The sequence below is a fragment of the Salmo salar genome, chromosome ssa13 (genome assembly GCF_905237065.1).
Source record: "Salmo salar chromosome ssa13, Ssal_v3.1, whole genome shotgun sequence".
In the NCBI taxonomy this organism is placed as follows: domain Eukaryota; kingdom Metazoa; phylum Chordata; class Actinopteri; order Salmoniformes; family Salmonidae; genus Salmo; species Salmo salar.
In genome coordinates, this window is record NC_059454.1 from 59,254,398 (window position 1) to 59,281,495 (window position 27,098).

The following is a 27,098-nucleotide window of genomic DNA, read 5'->3' on the forward strand; positions in this document are numbered from 1 at the left end:
CATTTGCCAACACAAAGTACTCAAAACGTTCTGTGTAAGAACTCCATTGTTCCAGATTCATCAAATGTTCCTATATTTCCAATCAATGCAGACATTTTCGGTTTATTTTTCTTTCTCACACTTTTCAGACGGTCCCTTACACCCAGAACCCTTATAACTCAAGATGACTTCACTTTCTCCCGCAGCGAAACTCTTCCTATCCCTCGAGGCTCTCGTTGCCGTGACATCAAAGATGCTAGCTAGCATCACTCGTTTGCGTCTTTCTACAGCAAAAAAAAATAACGAATTTAACTCTGCCGGAGATGATGAGTACAAACGTGAGAACGTTTCTTGCTCGTCGCTAGTTTTGTTGTATAGCACACTGTATTACTTATATACAACTAATATAAGGACAGGACATGAGACGGGAGTAGAAATGAACGTGGTCATTGTTTAATGCGTTTCACAGGAAGAACATTCCAACGTAGGTAACCAAGGGGGGGGTTACAGGTGCCCTAAAGGGACAAAACTAGAATATCAATACACAACAGTGTTTTTCTTAGAAAATATAAGAAAAGAATGTCTTGAGCATGGCCCTCGTTTGCTTGTAACCCCCTCAGCTAACCTGACACCACGGAAGCGAGAGAGTTTTAATTGAAGGTAAATTCCATTTTCTTTCAAACCTTTTATTTTCTTCATAAACTTTACTAGAGAAATGTAAGCATACATATTACAATTAGTAAAGTTTACTATGCAATATGAAATATTAATCTATGACACCAAAGCTCTAACTACTAGACTACATGCCGCACCAAATACTGTGAGAACATCCGGAGAGGATATCATTAAGATGTCAATGAGAGGACAACCAAAGAACACAGCAAAACACATCAATCACTTTTTGACAGCAACCGTCTACTAAACTTCGTAAAAATCCAAATAACTTCACAGATCTTCATTGTAAAGGGTTTAAACACTATTTCCCATTCTTGTTCAAAGGCCATAAACAATTAATAAACATGCACTTGTGGAACAGTCGTTAAGACACTAACAGCTTACAGACGGTAGGAAATTAAGGTCACAGTTATGAAAACTTAGGACACTTAAGAGGCCTTTCTACTGTCAATCTGGAGTCACTTTTATTGTAAATAATAGTAGAATATGTTTCTGAACACTTCTACATTAATGTGGATGCTACCATGATCATGGATAATTATGAATAAATCATGAATAATGATGAGTGAGAAAGTTACAGAGGCACAAAGCTCATTCCCCCAAGACATGCTAACCTATTACCATTACCGATAACAGGGGAGGTTAGCATTTGGTGGGAGTGTATGATATTTATACTTCTGTAACTTTCGCACTTATCATTATTCACGATTAATTCATGATTATCCGTTGTTAGGTTCTGAACAAACAGAGTAAAAACTCAAACGGACGACTTGCAAAATCTCAAACCAACTTTATTTACCCACTGGTCATACAGCTGCAAAAACAAAGACATGTTTACACAATTACATATATTTATACCCTCCTACTGGGCGGAGTCAACTCCTTGCACATCTAGACAGCCAATACATCTCTTTTGCTAGTCAGGAACTTAATTGGTTCCTCTCACTGGTGTAGTCATGGCCCTGCCTGATGCTAGAACCTTCGTGGGCGTGGAAGTATACTGTATGTGTGTGAAATAGAACTGTTCTTCTCACTTCATCTGACCTGACCTCGGCCTGAATTCCTCACTCCTCCCTAATCCACAACTGTCCTACCTTATTAGTGACTGAAACCAGACTGTTGCCCTTTGCCTCCCTCCTTAGGAGCCATGAGATTTAACAATAAAATGTTTTGACAGAAGTTAAAACTTTCTGCACTCCCCCTTGTCTCACTCAGTAACTTTCCATAGACCTAGTTCTTATCCACCCTCACTTGACCCCAACATATACATTCCTTGTACATGTAAAGTAATCAATATGTTCTAGTATGATAACATAAATTAGTACATTTCAAGCTAGAACCCAATAGTCCCTCCTTTTTTAATAGTAACTCCATACTGTTCAACTATATATAAACTTTGAAACTTTGAAAAAATAAACCATATTCTCAGCTGATGTGTATTTTTACACCGCCGAGACTTATAGCCTATGACTTATCACACTATGTACACTCTTATTCCCCTCCTTTTATCCTCTCTAGGCTAGGCGGGACGAATTCGTCCCACCTACGTAACAGCCACTGCTATCCTGTGGCGCGATTTTCAAAACCTTAAAAATCCTATTACTTCAATTTCTCAAACATATGACTATTTTACAGCCATTTAAAGATAAGACTCTCGTTAATCTAACCACACTGTCCGATTTTAAAAAGGCTTTACAACGAAAGCAAAACATTAGATTATGTCAGCAGAGTACCAAGCCAGAAATAATCAGACACCCATTTTTCAAGCCAGCATATAATGTCACCAAAACCCAGAAGACAGCTAAATGCAGCACTCACCTTTGATGATCTTCATCAGATGACAACCCTAGGACATTATGTTATACAATACATGCATGTTTTGTTCAATCAAGTTCATATTTATATCAAAAACCAGCTTTTTACATTAGCATGTGACGTTCAGAACTAGCATACCCCCGCAAACTTCCGGGGAATTCGCTAACATTTTACTAAATTACTCACGATAAACGTTCACAAAAAGCATAACAATTATTTTAAGAATTATAGATACAGACCTCCTCTATGCACTCGATATGTCCGATTTTAAAATAGCTTTTTGGTGAAAGCACATTTTGCAATATTCTAAGTACATAGCCCAGGCATCACGGGCTCGCTATTTAGACACCCGGCAAGTTTAGCACTCACCATAATCATATTTACTATTATAAAAATGTCATTACCTTTTGTTGTCTTCGTCAGAATACACACCCAGGACTGCTACTTCAATAACAAATGTTGGTTTGGTCCAAAATAATCCATCGTTATATCCGAATAGCGGCGTTTTGTTCGTATGCGTTCCAGACACTATCCGAAATAGTAAAGAAGTGTCACGCGCATGGCGCAATTCGTGACAATAAAATTCTAAGTATTCCATTACCGTACTTCGAAGCATGTCAACCGCTGTTTAAAATCAATTTTTACGACATTTTTCTCGTAGAAAAGCGATAATATTCCGACAGGGAATCTCCTTTTCGGCAAACAGAGGAAAAAATCCCAAAGGCTGGGGCGGTCGAGGTCACGCGCATAAGCTAGTGTCTCTTGATCGGCCACTTGAGAAAGGCGATAATGTGTTTCAGCCTGGGGCTGGAATGACGACATTCTGTTTTTTCCCGGGCTCTGAGCGCCTATGGACGACGTGGGAAGTGTCACGTTAGAGCAGAGATCCTTAGTAAATGATAGAGATGGAAAAGAAGTTCAACAAATGGTCAGACAGGCCACTTCCTGTAAAGGAATCTCTCAGGTTTTGACCTGCCATTTGAGTTCTGTTATACTCACAGACACCATTCAAACAGTTTTAGAAAATTTAGGGTGTTTTCTATCCATATGTAATAATTATATGCATATTCTAGTTACTGAGTAGGAGTGGTAACCAGATTAAATCGGGTATGTTTTTTATCCAGCCGTGTCAATGCTGCCCCCTAGCCCTAACAGGTTAAACAACTGATAATGGCATTTCAGCTGGAGCTTTTGACTTTCTCTTCCTGCTTCAGGTTCATAAGAGAGTGATAACAAAAGACTTGAAAAGCAAAAGAAAATAAAACCACAAAATATGACAAGTATTAGTAATGCGTTAAGCTATGCATAATCATATATGGCAAAAACTGAAGTTTGATAACATGATGATTCCCGCACTCCCTTAGCCTGACTCTATACCTTTGGGATACTGTTCCGCTGGGGTCAAGGCTCTATACACCCCATGCTTGTACCCAGACTTCCACTTCAGGCTGCAGGTTTACAAAAGGTGTTCCCACGCCATATCATCCTAACTCAGCCCCCGTCTCCTCCTTCTCACTCCATGGCCACCCGATATACAGTACATGTGTGATAGCCTTAATCAACTGTACCTCATCTTGAGGTAAATCAGTACTGCATACACGTTTCAACATTAAGGCCTTCAGAAGGTGATATCCCAGCAATGCTAACAAGGTAAACCCTGCTACTACTAACACTGCCCATAATGCATACTTCAAGACACCCTTCATTTGCTCCGTAGTCCAGTTCCATGCTGCTACTATAGCATCCTTCACCACTACTACCGCTCCCTCAAATATAGAGAGAATATAATGATATAAAACAGTGAAGCTATAAGACAGTGTTATAGTGTAATAGTTCACAATCTATAATATTAGCTCTATAATATATCTCACCCTTACGGAAACATTCTGTTTCAGAGACAGGCCCCCTTTGTACTTTGTCTCTGGCCTGTTTTTAAATGTAACCTTTATATAACTAGGCAAGTATTATTTTAATTTTTTTATTTCACCTTTATTTAACCAGGTAGGCAAGTTGAGAACAAGTTCTCATTTACAATTGCGACCTGGCCAAGATAAAGCAAAGCAGTTCGACACATACAACAACACAGAGTTACACATGGAGTAAAACAAACACACAGTCAATAATACAGTAGAAAAATAAGTATATATACAATGTGAGCAAATGAGGTGAGATAAGGGAGGTAAAGGCAAAAAAAGGCCATGGTGGCGAAGTACATACAATATAGCAAGTAAAACACTGGAATGGTAGATTTGCAGTGGAAGAAAGTAGAAATAGAAATAATGGGGTGCAAAGGAGCAAAATAAATAAATAAATACAGTAGGGGAAGAAGTAGTTGTTTGGGCTAAATTATAGATGGGCTATGTACAGGTGCAGTAATCTGTGAGCTGCTCTGACAGCTGGTGCTTAAAGCTAGTGAGGGAGATAAGTGTTTCCAGTTTCAGAGATTTTTGTAGGTCGTTCCAGTCATTGGCAGCAGAGAACTGGAAGGAGAGGCGGCTGAAGGAGGAATTGGCTTTGGGGGTGACCAGTGAGATATACCTGCTGGAGCACGTGCTACAGGTGACCACCAAGCTGAGATAAGGGGGGTCTTTACCTAGCAGGGTCTTGTAGACGACCTGGAGCCCGTGGGTTTGGCGACGAGTATGAAGCGAGGGCCAGCCAACGAGAGCGTACAGGTCGCAGTGGTGGGTAGTATATGGGGCTTTGGTGACAAAACGGATGGCACTGTGATAGACTGCATCCAATTTATTGAATAGGGTATTGGAGGCTATTTTGTAAATGACATCGCCGAAGTCGAGGATCGATAGGATGGTCAGTTTTACGAGGGTATGTTTGGCAGCATGAGTGAAGGAGGCTTTGTTGTGAAATAGGAAGCTAATTCTAGATTTAACTTTGGATTGGAGATGTTTGATGTGAGTCTGGAAGGAGAGTTTACAGTCTAACCACACACCTAGGTATTTGTAGTTGTCCACATATTCTAAGTCAGAACCGTCCAGAGTAGTGATGCTGGATGGGCGGGCAGGTGCAGGCAGCGATCGGTTGAAGAGCATGCATTTAGTTTTACTTGTATTTAAGAGCAGTTGGAGGCCACGGAAGGAGAGTTGTATGGCATTGAAGCTCGTCTGGAGGGTTGTTAACACAGTGTCCAAAGAAGGGCTAGAAGTATACAGAATGGTGTCATCTGCGTAGGGGTGGATCAGAGACTCACCAGCAGCAAGAGCGACATCATTGATGTATACAGAGAGTCGGCCCAAGAATTGAACCTTGTGGCACCCCCATAGAGACTGCCAGAGGTCCGGACAACAGGCCGTCCGATTTGACACACTGAACTCTATCAGAGAAGTAGTTGGTGAACCAGGCGAGGCAATCATTTGAGAAACCAAGACTATTGGGCCACGTCAATGAATACTGGTGCACAGTATTGTTTCTTATTGATGTCGGTTAACCTGTTGGGGATAGGGGGCAGTATTTTCACGGCCGGATAAAAAACGTACCCGATTTAAACTGGTTACTACTCTTATCCAGAAACGAGAATATGCATATAATTAGTAGATTTGGATAGAAAACACTGAAGTTTCTAAAACTGATTGAATGGTGTCTGTGAGTATAACAAAAATATGGCAGTCAAAACCCTGAGACAAATCCTAACAGGAAGTGGAAATCTGATGTGTGGAATCACTTTAAAGTCTTTGCCATTGAAACACACAGGGACTTATTAATCATTTAGCACTTCCTAAGGCTTCCACTAGATGTCAACAGTCTTTACAAAGTGGTTTGAGTCTTCTCTGGTAAAAACTGACCGAACGAGAGGCCTGGAAAGTTTGTCATAGAGGGAGGGCCATTACTACTATGATGCGCGTGCCCGTGGGTACTCTCTCGTTCTGAAACGTTTAGTATGACAATGCAATCGTCCGCCTTGAATATTATTGAAGTTCTGATTGTAAAAGGCCCTAAAGATTTATGTTACACAACGTTTGACATATTTGAACGAACGTAAATACATTTTCTTTGCACATTCGTGACGACAAGTCCCGCGCGCCTCGTTCATTATGAGTAGCCTTCAGAACGCGCTAACAAGAAAGATCTATTGGGACATAAATTATTAACTTTTTCGAACAAAACTATATTTGTTGTGGACCTGGGATTCCTGGAAGTGCCTTCTGATGAAGATAATCAAAGGTAAGTGAATATTTACAATAGTATATTTGATTTTAGATGAGTCCAAGATGGCGCTAACCTGTATCGCCTAGCCTATTTTTCTGAGCATAGCACCTCGTTTATTGCAAAGTGTGATTTTCCAGTAAAGTTATTTTTAAATCTGGCAATTCGGTTGCATTCACGAGATGTTAATCTATAATTCTTTGAATGACAATATTATATTTTACCAATGTTTTCGAATAGTAATTTCGTAAATTGTAGCGCTGATCCACCGGAAGCGTTTGAGGGAAAATATTTTCTGAACGTCACGCGCCGATGTAAAATGCTGTTTTTATATATAAATATGAACTTTATCGAACACAAAATGCATGTATTGTGTAACATGATGTCCTAGGAGTGTCATCTGATGAAGATTGTCAAAGGTTAGTGCTGCATTTAGCTGTGTTTTGGGTATTTGTGATGCATGCTAGTTGCTTTGAAAATGGCAGTGTGATTATTTTTGGCAGGGTACTCTCCTAACATAATCTAATGTTTTGCTTTTGCTGTAAAGCCTTTTTGAAATTGGACAACGTGGTTCAATTCAGGAGAGGTGTATCTATAAAATGGTGTAAAATAGTAATATGTTTGAGAAATTGAAGTTATAGCATTTATGAGGTATTTGTATTTTGCGCAATGCGATTCCACTGGCTGTTGACTAGGGAACACATTTCCCAGACAGGTTAAGATATCGTTTAGGACCTTGAGCGTGGCTGAGGTGTACCCATGACCAGCTCTGAAACCAGATTGCATAGCGGAGAAGGTGCAGTGGGATTCGAAATGGTCGGTAATCTGTTTGTTGACTTGGCTTTCGAAGACCTTAGAAAGGCAGGGTAGGATAGATATAGGTCTGTAGCAGTTTGGGTCAAGAGTGTCCCCCTTTGAAGAGGGGGATGACCGCAGCTGCTTTCCAATCTTTGGGAATCTCAGACGACACGAGAGGTTGAACAGGCTAGTAATAGGGGTTGCAACAATTACGGCAGATCATTTTAGAAAGAAAGGGTCCAGATTGTCTAGCCCGGCTGATTTGTAGGGGTCCAGATTTTGCAGCTCTTTCAGAACATCAGCTGACTGGATTTGGTAGAAGGAGAAATGGGGAAGGCTTGGGCGAGTTGCTGTGGGGGGTGCAGTGCTGTTGACCGGGGTAGGGGTAGCCAGGTGGAAAGCATGGCCAGCCATAGAAAAATGCTTATTGAAATTCTCAATTATAGTGGATTTATCGGTGGTGACAGAGTTTCCTATCCTCAGTACAGTGGGCAGCTGGGAGAATGTGCTCTTATTCTCCATGGACTTTAGTGTCCCAGAACTTTTTTGAGTTTGTGTTGCAGGAAGCAAATTTCTACTTGAAAAAGCTAGCCTTGGCTTTTCTAACTGCCTGTGTATATTGGTTTCTAACTTCCCTGAAAAGTAGCATATCACGGGGGCTGTTCGATGCTAATGCAGAACGCCACAGGATGTTTTTGTGTTGGTTAAGGGCAGTCAGGTCTGGAGAGAACCAAGGGCTATATCTGTTCCTGGTTCAAAATTTCTTGAATGGGGCATGCTTATTTAAGATGGTGAGGAAGGCATTTAAAAAAAATTACCAGGCATCCTCTACTGATGGGATGAGGTCAATATCCTTCCAGGATACCCGGGCCAGGTCGATTAGAAAAGCCTGCTCGCTGAAGTGTTTCAGGGAGCATTTGACAGTGAAGATTGGAGATCGTTTGACCGCTGACCCATTACGAATGCAGGCAATGAGGCAGTGATCTTGGTTGAAAACAGCAGAGGTGTATTTAGAGGGCAAGTTGGTTAGAATGATATCTATGAGGGTGCCCGTGTTTACGGCTTTGGGGTGGTACCTGGTAGGTTCATTGATAATTTGTGTGAGATTGAGGGCATCAAGCTTAGATTGTAGGATGGCTGGGGTGTTAAACTGTTAGGGCTAGGGGGCAGTATTGACACGGCCGGATAAAAAACGTACCCGATTTAATCTGGTTACTACTCCTGCCCAGTAACTAGAATATGCATATAATTATTGGCTTTGGATAGAAAACACCCTAAAGTTTCTAAACCTGTTTGAATGGTGTCTGTGAGTATAACAGAACTCATATGGCAGGCAAAAACCTGAGAAGATTCCAAACAGGAAGCGCCCTCTCTGACAAGTTGTTGTTCATCTTGGCTCTTTTTATTGATGACTGAGGATCTTTGCCGTAACGTGACACTTCCTACGGCTCCCATAGGCTCTCAGAACCCGGGAAAAAGCTGAATGATATTGAGGCAGCCTCTGGCTGAAACACATTATCGCGTTTGGATAGTGGCTGGTCAGAGTACTCTGAGACTCACACTCGTGCACGAGTGTGAGTCTCTCTCTTTCAACATATACAGGCTTTCCCGGTTGGAATATTATCGCTTTTTTTACGAGAAAAATGGCATAAAAATAGATTTTAAACAGCGGTTGACATGCTTTGAAGTACGGTAATGGAATATTTAGAATTTTTTTGTCACGAAATGCGCCATGCTCGTCACCCTTATTTACCCTTTCGGAAAATTTCTTGAACGCACGAACAAAACGCCGCTATTTGGATATAACAATGGATTATTTGGGACCAAACCAACATTTGTTATTGAAGTAGCAGTCCTGGGAGTGCATTCTGACGAAGAACAGCGAAGGTAATAACATTTTTCTTATAGTAAATCTGACTTTGGTGAGTGCTAAACTTGCTGGGTGTCTAAATAGCTAGCCCTGTGATGCCGGGTCTATCTACTGAGAATATTGCAAAATGTGCTTTCACCGAAAAGCTATTTTAAAATCGGACATATCGAGTGCATAGAGGAGTTCTGTATCTATAATTCTTAAAATAATTGTTATGTTTTTTGTGAACGTTTATCGTGAGTAATTTAGTAAATTGTAATGTAAAAAGCTGGTTTTCGATATAAATATGAACTTGATTGAACAAAACATGCATGTATTGTATAACATAATGTCCTAGGTGTGTCATCTGATGAAGATCATCAAAGGTTAGTGCTGCATTTAGCTGTGGTTTTGTTTTTTGTGACATTATATGCTAGCTTGAAAAATGGGTGTCTTATTATTTCTGGCTGGGTACTCTGCTGACATAATCTAATGTTTTGCTTTCGCTGTAAAGCCTTTTTGAAATCGGACAGTGTGGTTAGATAAAGGAGAGTCTTGTCTTTAAAATGCTGTGAAATAGTCATATGTTTGAAAAATTGAAGTTTTTGTATTTTTTGAGGAATTTGTAATTCGCGCCACGCCATATCATTGGATATTGGAGCAGGTGTTCCGCTAGCGGAACGTCTAGATGTAAGAGGTTAAAATGGTGTAAAATAGTCATATGTTTGAAAAATTGAAGTTCTTGCATTTTTGAGGTATTTGAATATCGCGCCACGGGATTACACTGGCTGTTGAGTAGCAAGCGTCCCACCTAGCCCATAGAAGTTAAGCATGTCCCACTTTAGGTCACCTAGCAGCACGAGCTCTGAAGATAGATGGGGGGCAATCAGTTCACATATGGTGTCCAGAGCACAGCTGGGGGCAGAAGGTGGTCTATAGCAGGCGGCAACGGTGAGAGACTTGTTTTTAGAGAGGTGGATTTTTAAAAGTAGAAGTTCAAATTGTTTGGGTACAGACCTGGATAGTAGGACAGAACTTTGCAGGCTATCTCTGCAGAAGATTGCAACACCGCTCCCTTTGGCCGTTCTATCTTGTCTGAAAATGTTGTAGTTAGGGATGGAGATTTCAGAGTTTTTGGTGGTCTTCCTAAGCCAGGATTCAGACACGGCTAGGACATCCGGGTTGGCAGAGTGTGCTAAAGCAGTGAATAAAACAAACTTAGGGAGGAGGCTTCTAATGTTAACTTGCATGAAACCAAGGCTATTACGGTTACAGAAGTTATCAAAAGAGAGCGCCTGGGGAATAGGAGTGGAGCTAGGCACTGCAGGGCCTGGATTCACCTCTACATCGCCAGAGGAACAGAGGAGGAGTAGGATAAGGGTCCGGCTAAAAGCTATGAGAATTGGTCGTCTAGGACATCCGGAACAGACAGTAAAAGGAGCAGGTTTCTGGGGGCAATAAAATAGCTTCAAGGTATAATGTACAGACAAAGGTATGGTAGGATGTGAATACAGTGGAGGTAAACCTAGGCATTGAGTGATGATGAGAGAGATATTGTCTCTAGAAACATCATTAAAACCAGGTGATGTCATTGCATGTGTGGGTGGTGCAACTGGAAGGTGGGATAAGGTATAATGAGCAGGGCTAGAGGCTCTACAGTGAAATAAGCCAATAAACACTAACCAGAACAGCAATGGACAAGGCATATTGACATTAAGGAGAGGCATGCTTAGCCGAGTGATCATAAGGGTCCAGTGAGTAGTGAGGTTGGTTGGGGTCACAGCGATTCAGACAGCTAGCCGGGCCATGGGTAGCAAGCTGGCAGAAGATGGTCTGTTTTTAGCCACCTTGTGCGTTTCTGTCGGTAGATTAGTGGGGTTCCGTGTGGTAGAGGGGACCAATCCAATTGTCAAAATAGTTATAGTTATAGTGGCCCAAGAAAATTTGAGTTAAAAGCAAATTCTTACTTACAATGATGGCCTACTCTGGCCAAACCCGGACAGCGCTGGGCCAATTGTGCGCCGCCCTATGGGACTTCCAATCACGGCCGGATGTGATACAGCCTAGATTCAAACCATGGTGTCTGTAGTGACGCCTCTAGCACTGAGATGCACTGCCTTAGACTGCTGCTCCACTCGGGAGCAAAAATCATTCCATCTAACCCATAACACGTTAATCACTACTGCTAGGCCACTTATATAGTTATAAACATACTAAAACGTTTTCAAGTCAATTAGTCGGTTTCTCCCCCAAAAAACTATTACAAATTCCTGTGCCTGTCTCCAATCATTTATCCTCTTTGGGCTAGGGGGCAGTATTTTCACGTTTGGATGAAAAGCGTGCCCAGAGTAAACTGCGGTCGCCGTCGCCGGCCTACTAGCTGCCACCGATCCCATTTTCCTTTTCGTTTAGTTCTGTCTGTTTTTCACACCTGTGTTTAGTTTAGTTGATTTCGGTGGGTTTATTACACCCCGCTGCAGGCTAGGCTGTGTGCGGGATTATTGCTGTGTATTGTGCTTGTAAGGGTTGCGTGCCTGCCCCACGGAATTTCATTTGTTTCTTACGGTATATGTTTAACGTCTGCATTTTGCGCTTTAGTATGCGGAGTCGAGGTTTCTCCTCCGTGTGCGTAATTCCTTCCCTGTGGGTGGCGACGATGTTAGTGCGGTTATTCCCATTGTGTTTGTGTTGTGCTTTCGGGACCGCCTGAATAAACGTTGACTTACACTGGAACTTATCTGCTCTCCTGCTCCTGATTTCCTACACACCCCCCTCCTACGAGAGGCATTAAGGAGAAGTTTATCTTTAATTCTATGCATAACACTTGTATACTTCATCAAAGTTTATGATAAGTATTTCTGTAAATTGATGTGGCTCTCTGCAAATTCGCCAGAGTTTTGGAGGCAAAACATTACTGAATATAACGCACCAATGTAAACGCCAATATATTTTTGTATATAAATATGAACTTTATCGCACAAAACATACATGTATTGTGTAACATGAAGTCCTATGAGTGCCATCTGATGAAGATCATCAAAGGTTAGTGATTAATTTTATCTCTATTTCTGCTTTTTGTGACTCCTCTCTTTGGCTGGAAAATGGCTGTATGTTTTTTTTGTGACTAGGAGCTGACCTAACATAATCAATTGGTGTGCGTTCGCCGTAAAGCCCCACGGGGGCCAGCACAGAAAAAAAAAAAACATGTATTAAATTGTATGAAATGTATGCATTCACTACTGTAAGTCGCTCTGGATAAGAGCGTCTGCTAAATGACTAAAATGTAAATGTAATGTAAATGAAATCTGACACGATGGCTAGATTAACAAGAAGTTAAGCTTTAATTTGGTGTATTGCACTTGTGAATGTATGAAAGTTAAATATTTCAAATAATTTTGGGAGGAATTTCGCGCTCTGCCATTTCACCGGATACTGTTGAGGGGTTCCCCTAGCCGTAACAGTTAAACAACGTGACAGAATAATCGACCCTAAATGGAGACAGCTGCAACTGGCCCGTCCGACACCGCCGCAACTTTGGCAGCTGCAACTGGCCGGTCCAACGCCGCTGCAACTGGCCCGTCCGACACTGCTGCAACTTCGGCAGCTGCAACTGGCCCTGACCAACCCGCACCACGTTCCTGTGGTCGTCCTCGAGACCGGTGTCATCCCGCTGCTGGTGCAGCCCGTCAGGGGAGGGGTACGGCCCAGAGGGGCAGTGCTGGGTTCCTACGGAGGACATCCTCGACACTTCACTGACCAGGGATTTTCACCATCAGTGCCCTGACCAACCCGCACTGCGACCATGTGGTCATCCCCGAGGCCGGTGACGTAGACCTCCGGAACTAGTGCATGCAATGAGCAGCTGTACCGGGGGAATCCGTGCCATTACGCCGCTGCAACTGGTCCGTCCGCCGGTTTCGCAATTTCAGCAGCTGCAACTGGCCCGTCCGACGCTGACACAACTTCGGGGGGGGTACTGCCACGGATTCCCCCGGTACTGCTGCTCAATCCAAGCACCAGTTCCGGAGGTCTACGTCACCAGCCTCTAGGCATCACTGAACTGTCTCATTACGCACACCTGATTCCAATTCCCCTGATTAGTAATTGTATATCTGTGCCCTCTGTTCACCATTGACTTGTCGGTTATTGTTCCCATGTCCGTTGGTCTGTGAGTACCTGTGCTTTGTTATTTCGGCTTTCGTGCTGCATGTATTGTGCACTTGTTATTACGGGTCTCGTCCCGTGTATTGTTGTGCATTTGTTATTACGGGTCTTGTCCCGTGTAGTGTATTGGGAGTCTCGTCCCGTGTATTTATTCGAGTTTTTACCTCACTCTTTTGTTTGGGTTACGTCGCTGTGTTTTTGTGTACGAGTTTGTTTTGGGCTTCGTCCCGTGCCTTTTCATGGCCTGTTGTATATTTTGGGTGGAGTATTAAACCCCCCTATTACGAATTCCTGCACCTGTCTCCCAATCATTTATACAACATGACAGGCAGTGTATGTTGCAGTTGTACTGCAATTACTGCATCCAGAAACTAACTGCTGTGTTACTATGTTGTCTAGTCATCATTTTGCAGTTCTACTGTGGTTATTTTGCAGTTACAGCATACAACAATTACTGGAATTCAGAATAACAATTACTGCACTGTAACTGCAGTTTCACTTTTTGTAAAGGGTAGAGAAAATACATTTGTCTTAATTAAGAAATATGTGTATTTTGCAGTGGGATGTGGTGTGTGATAATGCGTACAAAGTTCCTTTGACCACATCAATTCACTACTTTGGTGCGCTTGTGGGAACGTTCATCTCTGGCCAGATGTCTGACAGGTCAGTACTGTATCCTGTCATACTGTATACTCTCATACTGTATACTGTCATACTGTATACTCTCATACTGTGACCCTCAGTGCTAATGGAGAATCATGTGAGATGTGAGCTTGCGTTCTTTTTCATCAACAGGTTTGGAAGAAAGCCAGCACTCTTCACTACGATAATAATCCAGACTGTGGCCACATTCATACAAATATTCTCCCCAAACTGGGAGGCATTCAGTATTATTTTCTTCTTTGTTGGCGCTGGATCAGTCTCCAACTATGTCATAGCGTATGTTCTTGGTAGGTTGAAAATAAGCATTCCTTGTATCTACAGTATCTCTTGTACGTTTGGTCAATTTACTGAACTTGCATATCTGGTCCTAGGGATAGAAATACTGAGCCCTGGAGTTCGTGTGGTATTCTCCTCTCTTGGAGTGTTCGTGAGCTCTGCAATTGGCTACATGTTAATGCCACCTGTGGCATACTTCATCCGTGAGTGGAGGTGGTTGCTGGTGCCCATGGCAGGCTCTGGACTCATATACATCCCCCTATGGTGGTAAGCACAATTTATCCCAACAAAAAATGTTTTTCCCGCAAAGCCTTCTACTAAGTCGATGATCTGTGGCCTCTTCTTTTAGCAAGGTACATTACTTCTTGCATACTTCATTAGCCTGATTGCACAAAGGGCTTCAGTTAAGTTTTTATGACTGTGTATGAATTGGTATAGGGTCATCCCAGAGTCTCCCAGATGGCTGCTCTCTCAGGGAAGAGTTGAGGAGGCTGAGGCCATACTGAGAGACGCTGCCGGGAGGAACGGAGTTGAAGCACCAGAGGTCATCTTCACTCCCTCAGAGGTGAGCTAGCTTACTTAGCTACAGTTTAGCTTACATCGTTTCATAAAATAAACTTCCTAAGCATATGGAGTAACAAAAACCATCCACAGAAGAATTACAAAAGTGTCTATGTCTTTGATTCTGATGTAAAATATATATTTTAGGTACTAATCCAGTTGAAGTCAAAGTCATTTTTGCTGCAGTACATAACCTGAATGAAGTAAACCAACCATTGGTAAATCATTTGAGAGATGCATTCCTTCCTGTTTTATGGCGTAATGCAGGTCATTCATCAGAATACTCTAGTTAAGGTTTCTGATGTGTTTTAACCAATGCAGTGTAGCACTGCAGAATAACAAAAGTGAGATAGATGGTGGACTCTGTGCTAATGCAGATAAAGGATATGCAGGTAATAGAATAGAGAACAATCTTCCCAGCCATCACCATGTCTTGCGACGTCTTGCGACATGTCTTGAGACTTATGAATGCAGCTGCCGCTGAATTGAAGACATTGTACGCGGTGTATCATAGTGCACTGCGCTTTATTACGAGCGATATATTGGCTGGCCCTCTTTGAAGTCTCATAGACTGATGCATTAAACTATTTTTGTTCATAAAGCCCTCCTGCATAAACTTTTGCCTTAACTTTCTTCATTGTTAACTTAAAGACATTCTGTACAGGATACCAGACCCGGTCTCAAGGATGACTAACTCTGGACATCCCCTTTGATTTCCAATGAGTTTGGTATATCTGCTCTTAGTTATTTTTTTTGCATCATGTGTGGAATGGTCTCCAACGTTCTTAAACATTTTAGGAATTGGTGCCTCTAGGGTGTTTCAGAAAGCTGTTGGGGGACCTTTTATCTTGAAGAATGTGTCTGTTTTTTATGATTGTGTTTTGCTTTTTGTGTATTGTGTGTAATGACGTGTATTTTGTGTATATGAATGTGTAGTTTAATGTGTACATTGTATTTTTATGTGTATTGTGGTGCTATACAGGGCTTATCTGGAATAGAGACCTTGGTCTCAGCATTGACTCCCTGTCAATGTAAAGGTTAGATAAATCAAAATGTCAAAATGTTAAAAATGTCTTAAATATATAAGACATCTTAGAAATAATACATTAAGACACTAACTCAGTTGAATTTTTTTATTTTGGGCTATGGCAGTCAATTGAAAAAACAGTATTTCTGTCTTCTCAACTCACTATCACATACTTTAATGTGGATCTAAGACAGTCAATTGCAAGTTAGTCTGACATAATGTCTCTTATCTCACCACCACTAATGAGATGGGTGTGTTTGATGCATGTCGGGTCGGAGCTTCTCAAAATAAGGGGGCGTGGTCGACAGTACGCACCTCATTTCTGCTGTCACATTCAACCTGGATTGATATTTGGTTTTAATGCAGACGAGAGCACTGAATCCAGCTTCACACAGATACTGTATGAGCTGACGAAGGGTACCAGGACTTTTAATGCTCACAAGGAGACGGCAGGGTATTCCCTTTAAGTCAGGAACCAAAACTCCTCTGTAGTGATCCGTGAATGTGTCATAAAGTAACCGACACCGCCACCTGGTGGAAAGTTTGCGCACCAGGACTCTAAAGATTCAGGTTCAATCAGTGGCCAGTTGGGAATCACATCAGTGACCAAAAACACAAGGAGGCAGAGCTTCAACAAACAGTATAGATTTTGGGGGGAACAGAGGTAGGTACAAATTTAGGCCACCCACTAATGGCCGAAAGTGGAATTTTATTCCACAAAAAGAAAAAGTCTTTCTCCAGTTTAGGGGGTGGGGAAATCCATTCATGGTTTTCCTTCTGCTCTGTCCACTCCAGATCCACCTCCTGTGGGTTAGGCCTGTAGCACAAATAAATTATGTGCAGTACAATGCCACACATTTAACTGTGAATATATGGTCACAATAAACCAGAGTCTAGTCATTAAAATGTGAAATCTGTTTGTTAAAATCCAGTCCAATCGAAAATAGTTCAACTGTGAATGTCCCTGTTACTCCAGTCCGTGTTTTCCATCAATGATGTGGCCAGAGCTCTGCCCCTTTCCCAGTTTCTGAGATCCTCCCCCTCAACCCACCTTCCTCTATTTCCTTCACTGCCTCAGCATATGACAACTCCTGCTCTACTCTAACCCTGGAAACCTCAACCTGCCTCTCTTGCACGAGACATTTCTGATCCCCAGCTCCATGGGCACCCCTACAATTAACACATTCCACTACTTTCCCCAATACTACACATTCCTTTGTCTCATGCCCTTCTGCACATTTCTCACACCTTGGACCCTCTCTCCTACACACTGCTGCCACATGCCCATAAGCTTGACACCTGTAACATCTTAACGTATTCGACATATACGCTCGTAAAGGATAACTTATATCCTAACTTCACCTTGTCAGGCAAAGACTCAACTTAAAAAATCAAAAGAGCAGACAATGACTCTTCTGTTTCCCCACCGTCTGTGTCGCATCAAACGCCGAGCATCACATACACCGGGAATCTTTGCCCTCAGCTGGTAAACGTTTTATATCTACTGCTACCCCAGTTATCACTGGATCCCTTTTCTTGAGAACGAAACAATTCACTTTTCTTGCCCCCATTCGTTTGACTTCGGGCGCATTCTTCCTCTGCCCAACAGAAACACAAACAATTATCACTAGACCACTTCTAGTTATCCTCACCGATTCCACATGACCCAACTCTTTTTTCACCCACTGTGAAACCACAAATGGATCAGCCAAAAGGCAAGAGTTCACTTCTTCCATGAACTTCACTCCTACTGTCACAGACTCTTCTTCATCCTGATCCTCGGTGCATACCTCGGTCTCCGATAACTTTAACGCACCTACCAACTCCAATACTTCATCCTCATTCACTTCCATTTCTCCTCCTGTCTTCAGCTCCCTCTGCTTACACTTTCTACCATTCTTTTTTGACAAACCATCTCCCTTTTTTCCACCATTATTATCCGACTCACGCTCACCCTCTTCTTCCCTCACTCTCTTAGACCTGTTCTCCCTCTCTTTTTCCCTCCATTCCTCTTCCATTTTCCAAGTACACATCTCCTGATGATAATACTGCCGCTCGATCCCTGACACGCATCTTGTACTCCATTTTCCCCCTGACCCCATAATGACAAAATTAGATTTTTTAAGTGGATGTCTTTCTGGCTTCAAAACAAACACCACCGTCATTCGCTGCCTCCATGCTGTTTCTGAAAGGCTTTAAATACAGGTTTCAATCTGCAGTGAACCAATGGGAATACCCCTAAATTACTGTACTTGTATTCTCGCGAGTGGGGGGGTCAATCAGATGTGAGTTGCTGAAGTTTTCTCCCGTTGTTACACTCCTGTGAATCCAGTCAGTGACAATCCAAAGCAAACCGTAAGTGAAATCACACAAAATGCGCAAATGATAAAAAGAGTGAGAGCAAGCCATTTCCTGGTAGAATTCAAAACATTTTATTTAGTAATGTCATGACTCCACTTTTCGCCGCCTGTCCTCGGGTGCACTTTGCAACTAGTTCAGGCCCATTTATTTTACTCACTATTGGAGTTGGGAGGGGTGTCTTCCAATGTTCCTCCTTGGTGACCGTCTGGGGTGTTGGACATCTGTCTGCCCCTGGTTCTCCACCGGGGTCTCTCGTCAGGGGCATGCTCTGGAGTAACTTCCTCTGTTCCATAGCATCAGCCATTGATAAGCCATGGTTTGGATTTTACCATATTTCCCTTCAGAGCACACTGGCTTAGTCTACCTCTGGGCATCCTTCCCCACTTTTCCACAGGCAGAGGTAGATTTTTCAGGGGGTCGATGCACCAGTTCTTCTATGGATGTATGAAAAGTGTTATTGCACACTTGTTCAGGTTAAGATGTTGCTCCCACCTCGACTGCCCTTTCCTTTTCTGTGTGTGGTAGGGTTTGCGTCCCTTCTTGCAAGATGCCCTGCCTTCAGGGAGTGTCTTCTGCCGCACACATCTTCTACACGCTGAGGCCCACACCCATAGATCCTTTTCCATCTGGGACCAGTAGTAGCGTCGACTGAGGGCCGACAGCATCTTGGCCATTCCAACATGGCCATTTCTCCCATGGATTTGGCTGCATACCGATGCTTTTCCGGGTCCATAACCCGACGAGTGAGTACCCCATCTTTGAGCTCTAGACTAGCCCACTCCAATAGGAGGCGGCGCACAGCTGCAGTCTCCCAGTTATTTTCTTCACCAGCAGGTCTTGCCCCTTGGGCAACATAGGGGTGTAGACGTCTGAGGGTGGGATCTCGTTCTTGACGCTCCTCCCAGTGCTCAGGGTCCTGGCCCATTTGGACAATGTTCACCATGGTTGGTTCTGTTTGACAAATGAGAGGTACCAGTGCATCCCAACACTATCCAATGACATTCATTCCTAATATGTGTAGATTCCCAAGGTTATGAATTTGATTTCTTGAAATCACAATTTCTCTGTTCCTCAACACCAAGGTCCCCACCTTTACCTCTGCCAGCACATACCCTACATAGGGGATTTGCAAACCATTTGCTGCACTCAACGTCAGCTGACCAAGGTCCTCCTTGGGGCCAATCTCCTGTGAGGGTGTTAAAACAAGCTTCTGTCATCAGGGTATGTTGAGATCAAGTATTGATTTAAAGGTTCACATTTCTTCCATTTGAATGAGTTCAACTTCAGGGCATGTGCCTACCAAACTTGGCCTGTAGGTACAGTCTTGCTTGGGCCCTTCAAGCCTTCTCCAGTCACCTGGCCCGTGGTGGCTGGGCTTAGTAGTTTAAAGGCTGCTCAGTTGCTTTATTGACACTTTCCTCATCCATATGCCCACTGGCTCTATACTCACAGCTCGATCTCGCTGAGGTTCGAAGTCCTCGTAGCTCTTCTCGGATGGTTTGGCTCAGGTCTGTCATCTGCTCCTTAACCTGTTATGGCTAGGGGGCAGTATTTTCACGGCTGGATAAAAAACGTACCCGATTTAATCTGATTATTAGTCCTGCCCAGAAACTAGAATATGCATATAATTATTAGCTTTGGATAGAAAACACTCCAAAGTTTCTAAAACTGTTTGAATGGTGTCTGTGAGTATAACAGAACTCATTTGGCAGGCCAAAACGTGAGAAGATTCTGTACAGGAAGTACCCTGTCTGACCATTTCTTGAACTTCTTTGCCATCTCTATCCATTACAAAGGATCTCTGCTCTAACGTGACACTTCCTACGTCTTCCATAGGCTCTCAGAGCCCAGGAAAAACCTGAATGTCGTCATTCCAGCCCCAGGCTGAAACACATTATCGCCTTTCTCAAGTGGCCAATCAAGGGACTGTGGGCTTAGGCGCGTGCAATGGCCGCCCCCGTCTTTGTGTTTTTTCCTCTGTTGACCGCAAAGGAGATTCCCGGTCAGAATATTATCGCTTTTTTACGAGATAAATTGCATAAAAATAGATTTTAAACAGCGGTTGACATGCTTCGAAGTACGGTAATGGAATATTTAGAATTTTTTTGTCACTAAATGCGCCATGCGCACGACCCTGATTTACCATTTCGGATAGTTTCTGGAACGCACGAACAAAACGCCGCTATTCGGATATAACGATGGATTATTTTGGACCAAACCAACATTTGTTATTGAAGTAGCAGTCCTGGGAGTGCATTCTGATGAAGACAACAAAAGGTAATCAAACTTTTGTAATAGTAAATCTGATTTTGGTGAGTGCTAAACTTGCCGGGTGTCTAAATAGCTAGCCCGTGATGGCTGGGCTATGTACTTAGAATATTGCAAAATGTGCTTTCACCAAAAAGCTATTTTAAAATCTGACATATCGAGTGCATAGAGGAGTTCTGTATCTATAATTCTTAAAATAATTGTTATGCTTTTTGTGAACGTTTATCGTGAGTAATTTAGTAAATTGTTAGTAAATTCCCCGGAAGTTTGTGGGGGGTATGCTAGTTCTGAACGTCACATGCTAATGTAAAAAGCTGTTTTTTGATATAAATATGAACTTGATTGAACAAAACATGCATGTATTGTATAACATAATGTCCTAGGTGTGTCATCTGATGAAGATCATCAAAGGTTAGTGCTGCATTTAGCTGTCTTCTGGGTTTTTGTGACATTATATGCTAGCTTGAAAAATGGGTGTCTGATTATTTCTGGCTGGGTACTCTGCTGACATAATCTAATGTTTTGCTTTCGCTGTAAAGCCTTTTTAAAATCGGACAGTGTGGTTAGATTAACGAGAGTCTTGTCTTTAAAATGCTGTGAAATAGTCATATGTTTGAAAAATGGAAGTTTTCGGATTTTAGAGGAATTTGTATTTCGCGCCACACCCATCATTGGATATTGGAGCAGGTGTTCCGCTAGCGGAACGTCTAGATGTAAGAGGTTAATCTCAGCTCTTCATTCACCCTGGTTTTGGTGTCTAAATTGCTTGCTCACTGCAGCACATGTGATCTCGCCTTCTTGCTCGTTGCCATGGCCATCCTCCTAAAGTTATAGGACAACTGCACAACTGCACAGCTGGTCAAAGGTGAGCTCAGCAAGGTAAAGGACCTACTCTTTTCTTGGACCTACTCTTTTCTCTGCATATATCGATGATGCCGCTCTTGCTGTTGGTGATTCTCTGATCCACCTCTACGCAGACGACACCATTCTGTATACATCTGGCCCTTCCTTGGACACTGTGTTAACAAACCTCCAAACAAGCTTCAATGCCATACAACACTTCTTCCGTGGCCTCCATCTGCTCTTAAATGCAAGTAAAACTAAATGCATGCTCTTCAACCGATTGCTGGCCGCACCTGCCCGCCTGCCTAGCCTCACTACTCTGGACGGTTCTGACTTAGAATATGTGGACAACAACAAATACCTAGGTGTCTGGTTAGACTGTAAACTCTTCTTCCAGACTCATATTAAGCATCTCCAATCCAAAATTAAATCTAGAATCAGCTTCCTACTTCGCAACAAAGCCTCCTTCACACATGCTGCCAAACATACCCTCGTAAAACTGACTATCCTACCGATCCTTGACTTCGGCGATGTAATTTACAAAATAGCCTCCAACACTCTACTCAGCAAATTGGATATAGTCTATCACAGTGCTATCCGTTTTGTCACCAAAGCCCCATATACTACCCACCACTGCGACCTGTACGCTCTCGTTGCTTGGCCCTCGCTACATATTCGTCGCCAAACCCACTGGCTCCAGGTCATCTAAGTCTTTGCTAAGTAAAGCCCCGCCTTATCTCAGCTCACTGGTAACCATAGGAACACCCACCTGTAGCATGCACTCCAGCAGGTATATTTCAATGGTCATCCCCAAAGCCAACACCTCCTTTGGCCGTCTTTCCTTCCAGTTCTCTGCTGCCAATGACTGGAACGAATTGAAAAATCACTGAAGCTGGAGACTTATCTCCCTCACAAACTTTAAGCATTAGCTGTCAGAGCAGCTTACCGATCACTGTACTTGTACACAGCCCATCTGTAAATAGTACACCCAACTACCTCATCCCCATATTGTTTTTTTTGTTGCTCTTTTGCACCCCAGTATCTTTACTTGCACATCATCACCTGCACATCTATCACTCCAGTGTTAATGCTAAATTGTCATTATTTCGCCACTATGGCCTATATATTGCCTTACCACCCTAACCTTACTACATTTGCACACACCGTACATAGATTTTTCTATTGTGTTTTTGACTGTACGTTAATCCCATGTGTAACTCTGTGTTGTTGTTTTTGTCACACTGCTTTGCTTTATCTTGGCCAGGTCGCAGTTGTAAATGAGAACTTGTTCTCAACTGTTCTACCTGGTTAAATAAAGGTGAAATAAATAAAAATTGTAAAAATGATAAAGATTTAAGTGCCTTTGAACGGGGTAAGGTGGTTGGTGCCAGGGGTACCAGTTTGTTTCAAGAACTGCAATGCTGCTGTTTTTATTTAAGCTCAACGGACTTTGTAGAGTGATGTGATGAATCACACTTGGTCCTCAATACCAACAAGACCAAAGAGATGTGCATAGACTTCAGGGAGCAAACAACACCCACCTCTGCAACATCTACTGTATCAGAGGTCAGATTATAGAGATTGTAGAGGTATACAAATATCTCGGTGTCCTCTTGGACAATAAGCTTCAGTGAAGTAAATGCACAGACCTGATCTACAAAAAGAGTCAGCAGACACTGTACTTTCTCGAAAAAGCTGGGATCTTTTAAAGTTGACTGTACTATACTGACTCTGTTCTACGAATCTTTCATTGAGAGTATTTAAACTGTTTATATTGTTTGTTGGTTTGACAATGCCACTGTCAGCCAGGAAAATATGCTGAGAATGATTATTCCTACAGCAAGCAAGGTACTTGGAGTCAAACTGAGAGGCTTGGATAATATCTTTAAGGTCAGGGCCTCAGCAAGGCTCACACAATCCTTTTAGACCCAAACCACCCCCTGTACCTGGACTTTGAACTACTCTACTCTGGCTGCAGGTATAGGGCACCCCTCCCCCCTCCCCGACAGGAAGAAAAAACTTGGCAATCATTTGTACCAGGTGTGATATCCCTCCTAAACAGCTTGGGCTGAAGTTCTTATCCACCAAGTAAGCCCAGCAGGCTAGTCCCTTTCATTGGTATATACTGTATGTAGCTGTTATGAATTTGTATTGTCAATTTATTTTCTATCGTATTTAAACTCCACTTCAAACATGTACATGATACTGCAACAACATTTCCCCTTGGGGACATTAAAGTATGTAAAGCAAGATAAAAAAAACACCCAGTCAACTTGACACATCTGTGGGAAGCATTTGAGTCAACATCCCGGTGGAACGCTTTCGACTCCTTGAAGAGTCTATGCCCCGACGAATTAGGAAGAAGCATCTAATGTTTCGACACTCAGTGTATATATATATATATTGTATATACAGTTGAAGTCAGAAGTTTACACACACTTAGGTTGGAGTCATTAAAACTTGTTTTTAAAAAACTCCACACATTTCTTGTTAACAAACTATAGTTTTGGCAAGTCGGTTAGGACATCTACTTTGTGCATGACACAAGTAATTTTTCCAACAATTGTTTACAGACAGATTATTTCACTTATAATTCACTGTATCACAATTCCATTGGGTCAAAAGTTTACAAACACTAAGTTGACTGTGCCTTTAAACAGCTTGGAAAATTCCAGAAAATGATGCCATGGCTTTAGAAGCTTCTGATAGGCTAATTGACATAATTTGAGTCAATTGGAGGTGGATCTGTGGATGTATTTCATGGCCTACCTTCAAACTCAGTGCCTCTTTGCTTGACATCATGGGAAAATCAAAAGAAATCAGCCAAGATCTCAGAAAAAAAATTGTAGACCTCCTCAAGTCTGGTTCATCCTTGGGTGCAATTTCCAAATGCCTGAAGGTACCACGTTCATCTGTTCAAACAATAGTACGCAAGTATAAACACCATGGGACCACACAGCCATCATACCGCTCAGGAAGGAGACGCATTCTGTCTCCTAGAGATGAACATACTTTGGTACGAAAAGTGTAAATCAATCCCAGAACAACAGCAAAGGACCTTGTGAAGATGCTGGAGGAAACACACAGTAAAACAAGTCCTATATCGACATTACCTGAAAGGCCGCTCAGCAAGGAAGAAGCCACTGCTCCATTATCGCCATAAAAAGCCAGACTACGGTTTGCAACTGCACATGGGGCAAAGAACACCATCCCTACCGTGAAGCCCCGGGGTGGCAGCATCATGTTGTGGGGGTGCTTTGCTGCAGGAGGGACTGGTGCACTTCACATAATAGATGGCATCATGAGGATGGAAAATTATGTGGATATATTGAAGCAACATCTCAAGACATCAATCAGGAAGTTAAAGCTTGTTCGCAAATGACTCTTCCAAATGGACAATGACCCCAAGCATACTTCCAAAGTTGTGGAAAATGGCTTAAGGACAACAAAGTCAAGGTATTGGAGTGGCCAACACAAAAACCCTGACCTCAATCCCATAGAAAGTTTGTGGGCAGAAATGTAAAAGTGTGTGTGAGCAAGGAGGCCTACAAACCTGACTCCGTTACACCAGCTCCGTCAAGAGGAATGGGCCAAAATTCACCCAACTTATTGTGGGAAGCTTGTGGAAGGCTACCCAAATCATTTGACCCAAGTGAAACAATGTAAAGGCAATGCTACCAATACTAATTGAGTGTATGTTAACTTCTGAACCACTGGGAATGTGATGAAAGAAAGAAATAAAATAATAAATAAATCATTCTCTCTACTATTATTCTGACATTTCACATTCTTAAAATAAAGTGTTGATCCTAACTGACCTCAGACAAGTAATTTTTACTAGGATTAAATGACAGGAATTGTGAAAAACTGAGGTTAAATATATTTGGCTAAGGTGTATGTAAACTTCCGACTTCAACTGTATGTAAAATGTCATGGGGTGTCATGAGACACAATCCGTGTCTCAAGACAAGTCTTATAAATGTGTTTTAAGATGACTCAACACATCTTGAGACACAGGGGATGGCTGGGTATGATTTTACTCTTAAAAAATGTCAACCATTATGCATTTTGCTTTTATAAATGATGTATCCTGATGATGACTTACCCACAAATCTCCAGGTAGAAGATGCTCTGGCCATGAGGGACATGAAACACAACATTCTGGATGTCATGAGGAGCAGCAACATGCTCTCAATCACTGTTCTGTGTTCCCTTCTGTGGTAAGTCCTGGCATCTGAAGTCCTACACAATCTCAATGGCTCTGAATATGACTTTGTGCCTGTTCATCATGCTCATTAGGCTCTGTATCTTTGATTTCCCTTCTCTGCAGGATGATAGTCTCCTGTGGTTACTTCGCCCTGATTTTGAACACCTCCAACCTCAATGGAAATCCCTATATCAACTGCTTCCTGTCTGGAGTTGTAGAAGTGCCAGCCTATTTCATCGCCCTGGTGCTGCTCAGATACTGTTCCAGACACCTATGCCAGTCCTCCACTCTCTTCCTAGGTGGCACTGTTATTCTCTTCATTAACATTGTCCCAACAGGTAAAATTAATTGACAGTCTCAGAGGGAGTCTCATTTACAGATATTTATAGACATCACCCAATTTACACCTGGCTGTTTCTCTATGTTTCAGATCTCCCAGGATTGGCCATCTTTCTGGAGATGGTGGGGAAGTTTGCCATCACCGCAGCATTCTGTGTGGTGTACTCCGTCACGACGGAGCTCTTCCCCACCGTGGTTAGGAACATGGCTATGGGGACGTGCTCCATGGCAGCACGCATAGTCACCATCCTCTCCCCCTTCATCATCTACCTCGGTAAGACCTGACTCACAGTCCCTTTCTTTGTTCACTAGAGATGAACAAGATTGAGAGGACGTAAATTGACAATGTCTCTCACTGTGAATTTGCTTTGCTGATATTCAGACCCCTCCCTTGGTACTGAACACGTCTTAATTTTTTTATTTGCAGGAAATAACTACAAGTACCTCCCATATATATTGATTGGTAGCCTGGCAATATTTGGGGGTCTGTTCTGCTTCATTTTACCTGAGAGTTACGGGAGGGTGTTGCCAGAAACCATCTCACAGATGCAACAAATCAAAGGGTGAGTTTGACTGTCCGTCCTTCTTTATGTCCATCCGTATATATATATGAATGAATAATTTTTTCAAATACGTGTTTTTGTCTTTTCTACAGGTGTCGATGCAACACAGACCAAGAGACCAAAAACATTGATAGCAAATCTGAGTTTCGGAAGGAGTCTAAATTGTGAATCTTGTTCTATTATAGATTTTTTTTCTCTTGTGGTGTATTAAAACTACAAAACAGTATTCTGGTTTATAATTATTAGCTATCTTTTACTTTATGAAATTGTACAGTGCATTCGGAAAGTATTCAGACCCCTTGACTTTTCCGCATTTTGCTACATTACAGGCTTATTCTAAAATGTATTAAATCATTTTTTTCCCCTCATCAATCTACACACAACATCCCATAATGACAAAGCAAAAACAATTTTTTTTTTTTGAAAAAGATATCAACATATACTGAAATATGATATCTACATAAGTGTTCAGAACCTTTACACAGTACTATGTTGAAGCACCTTTGGCAGCGATTACAGCCGTGAGTCTTCTTGGGTATGATACTACAA

General features: G+C 42.3%; 1 protein-coding gene across 1 annotated transcript; it reads left to right on the top strand.

The window, feature by feature from the left end:
- Nucleotides 1–182: 182 nt before the first annotated feature.
- Nucleotides 183–27,098, top strand: LOC106567517 (solute carrier family 22 member 5). Its single transcript, XM_045693405.1, has 10 exons — nucleotides 183–639; nucleotides 14,001–14,104; nucleotides 14,237–14,391; nucleotides 14,476–14,647; nucleotides 14,819–14,945; nucleotides 25,560–25,660; nucleotides 25,771–25,985; nucleotides 26,078–26,260; nucleotides 26,414–26,549; nucleotides 26,642–27,098. Exons 2-10 carry the CDS (start codon nucleotides 14,094–14,096, stop codon nucleotides 26,715–26,717), a joined length of 1,176 nt encoding a protein of 391 aa, XP_045549361.1. The 5' UTR covers nucleotides 183–639; nucleotides 14,001–14,093; the 3' UTR covers nucleotides 26,718–27,098.

What these genes read in the sequence shown, in the direction of transcription:
- LOC106567517 (XM_045693405.1), top strand. An exon ending in CCCCTTCATCATCTACCTCG is followed by an intron (nt 26,261 to 26,413) that starts GTAAGACCTGAC and finishes TTTTATTTGCAG; the next exon opens with GAAATAACTACAAGTACCTC. An exon ending in CAGATGCAACAAATCAAAGG is followed by an intron (nt 26,550 to 26,641) that starts GTGAGTTTGACT and finishes TCTTTTCTACAG; the next exon opens with GTGTCGATGCAACACAGACC.